Source organism: Palaemon carinicauda, chromosome 7 (assembly GCF_036898095.1).
Source record: "Palaemon carinicauda isolate YSFRI2023 chromosome 7, ASM3689809v2, whole genome shotgun sequence".
NCBI lineage: Eukaryota > Metazoa > Arthropoda > Malacostraca > Decapoda > Palaemonidae > Palaemon > Palaemon carinicauda.
This window is the reverse complement of record NC_090731.1, coordinates 58,428,990-58,431,489: the sequence shown is the minus strand read 5'-3', so window position 1 is coordinate 58,431,489 and position 2,500 is coordinate 58,428,990. Positions and strand designations below refer to the sequence as shown.

At 38.9% G+C, this 2,500-nt stretch overlaps 1 protein-coding gene across 1 annotated transcript in view; it reads right to left on the bottom strand.

Annotated features, from left to right (window-relative positions):
* Positions 1–1,200: 1,200 nt before the first annotated feature.
* LOC137644305 (uncharacterized) overlaps positions 1,201–2,500 on the bottom strand; it is a 4,931-nt gene continuing 3,631 nt past the window's right edge. Inside the window, exon 4 of the mRNA XM_068377295.1 lies at positions 1,201–1,386. Coding sequence (XP_068233396.1) covers positions 1,201–1,386 — 186 coding nt within the window. The remainder of the gene's footprint in view (positions 1,387–2,500) is intronic.

The window sequence follows — 2,500 nt, the reverse complement described above, 5'->3', positions numbered from 1 at the left end:
ATATATATATATATATATATATATATATATATATATATATATATATACATATATATATATATATATATATATATATATATATATATGTATATATATATATATATATATATATATATATATATATATATATATATATATATATATATATATATATATATATATATATATCTTCCTCTTCCCAGCTGGTTCCCATTTTCATATGGGGTCGCCGTTGTGGATGAGCCGTTTCCATCTTTTTCTATTTTTCGCTTCTGCCTCATCAATTCAGTCTCTCTCCTGTAAGTCTCCTCTCAAACAGTCCTTCCATCTCATTCTTGGTCTCCCTCTTCTTCTTCTTCCTTGAACTTCCATCTCCATAGTATGTCTCCTAACGTGTTCCTCATCTCTCTTCATCAGGTGTCCATACCATCTCAGCCTCCCTTCCTGCACTTTCTTTGATATTTCCACCACCTTTGTGACCCCCTTATGTAGTCATTCCTTATCCGATCCTCTCTTGTCATCCCTGACATCCACCTAAGCATTCTCCTTTCTGTCACATCCATCATCTTCGCATCTGTCTTCCTCATGCTTGCTGTTTCCGTTCCATGCAGCATAGCAGTTTTTACCACAGTCTTATGAAATTTTCCTTTTAATCTCAGTGGTATTCTTTTGTCACAAAGAACTCAAGAGGCTTCTCTCCAGTTGTTCCAACCTGCATGTACCTAATGTTTAACTTCATCTTCCATACCTCCTCCAGCGTTAACAAAGGATCCTAAATACTTAAACTTATCAACTCTCTTTATCTGTTCTCCCCTAAGCTGAATACTTTCTCTATCATCCCCCTCACTGGAGGTACACATATATTCTGTCTTAGATCTACTTATTCTCATTCCTCTGTCCTCCAGTATTTGCCTCCATCTTTCCAATTACATTTCCAGATTTTCCCTGCTCTCTGCGCACAGAACAATATTATCTGCATACAATATGTTCCATGGTAATGCCTCCCTTACTTCTTCTATTAAAACGTCCAACATTATGTTGAAGATAAATGGGCTCAGAGCCGACCCTTGGTGTAATCCTACTCTCACTTCAAAACCCTGTCTCCCCAGCACTACTCCTCACTCTAGTAAATACATTACGGTAACTCTCTTGTACCAGTCGAACGTACTTCTCTGGCACCCTCCTCTCCCTCAGACTCCTCCATACCTCTTGTGTTGGAATTCAGTCATAGGCCTTTTCAAGGTCAAAGAATACCACATGCAGGTCTCTTTGCTTTTCCCGGAATTTCTCCATTAGTTGCCTCAGACAAAATACACCATCTGTTGTTCTGCTCCCCTTCATGAATCCCATATGCTCTTCACTTATTTCTACTTCTCTTAGTCTGGCATCTATCATCCTTTCCAGTATCTTCAAAGTATGGGGCATCTATTTAATACCTCTGTAATTCCCACACTCTTGGACATCACCTTTCCCTTTGAAGATTGGGATCAATATACTCCCACGCCACTCATCTGGTATCTTTCCCTGCTCAAAAATCTTTATCATGAGATCATACAGTATATCCACTCCTTCATCTCCTGGTGCTTTCCATGCCGACACAGGAATCATGTCTGGTCCAGTTGCCTTCCCATTCTTCATCTTCCTCAGTGCATGTATTACCTCTTGCCTAGAGAACCTTATTACCATGCCAAAGGTCACCTGCTCATCCTCTCTTAATAATCTATCATTTTCTTCTTTTAATAGCTGCTCAAAATATTCTTCCCATCTCTTTACAACGTTTTCTTCCTATCTAAGTACTACACCATCTTGATCTTTTATTTGTTTGATGTGTGTCATATCTTTGGTGTTCTTATTTCTTGTCTTTGATAGCTTGATCATCTTGTTTAATCCTTCCTTTGTCCCCAGCGCATTATACACACCATTATATGCCTTAGGTTTAGCTTGGGCTACTATCTTCTTCACCACCTTGTTTTTCTCTCTGAACCTCTCTCTGTCTTCCCTTGACTGTGACTCTTCCCATCTCTTCTTTGCTTCCTTATCTTTTACAACTTTCTCAATCTCCTCACTCCACCACCAACTCTCCTTTTCTTCCCATATGATACCAGATGTCTATCCTAGCAGCTCCTTTCCGTGCTTTCTCATTACTGCTGCATTTCGTATCCACCATTCTTGAACATCTCCAGTTCCTATATCAATATCCTTCAAAACCCTCATCTTAAACTCTCATCTTATCTCCCTCCCTCACTAGTTTGTACCATTTAATTCTCCTTATCTCTTTAGTTATAGCTTTCTTTCCGTGTTTACACCTAAGTCCATAAATAGCAATCTGTGTTGGGGGTCTGCATGGTCACCTGGGATAACTTTGCAGTTCTTGACCTCCACAAGCTTTATCCTTTTATACAGGAAGTAATCAATCTGGGAACATCTTCCCCCACTCCCATAAGTTATTAGGTGTTCCCTTTTCTTCTTAAAGAATGTGTTTACTATTGCCATGTCAAATGATACAGCAAAGTCCACTACA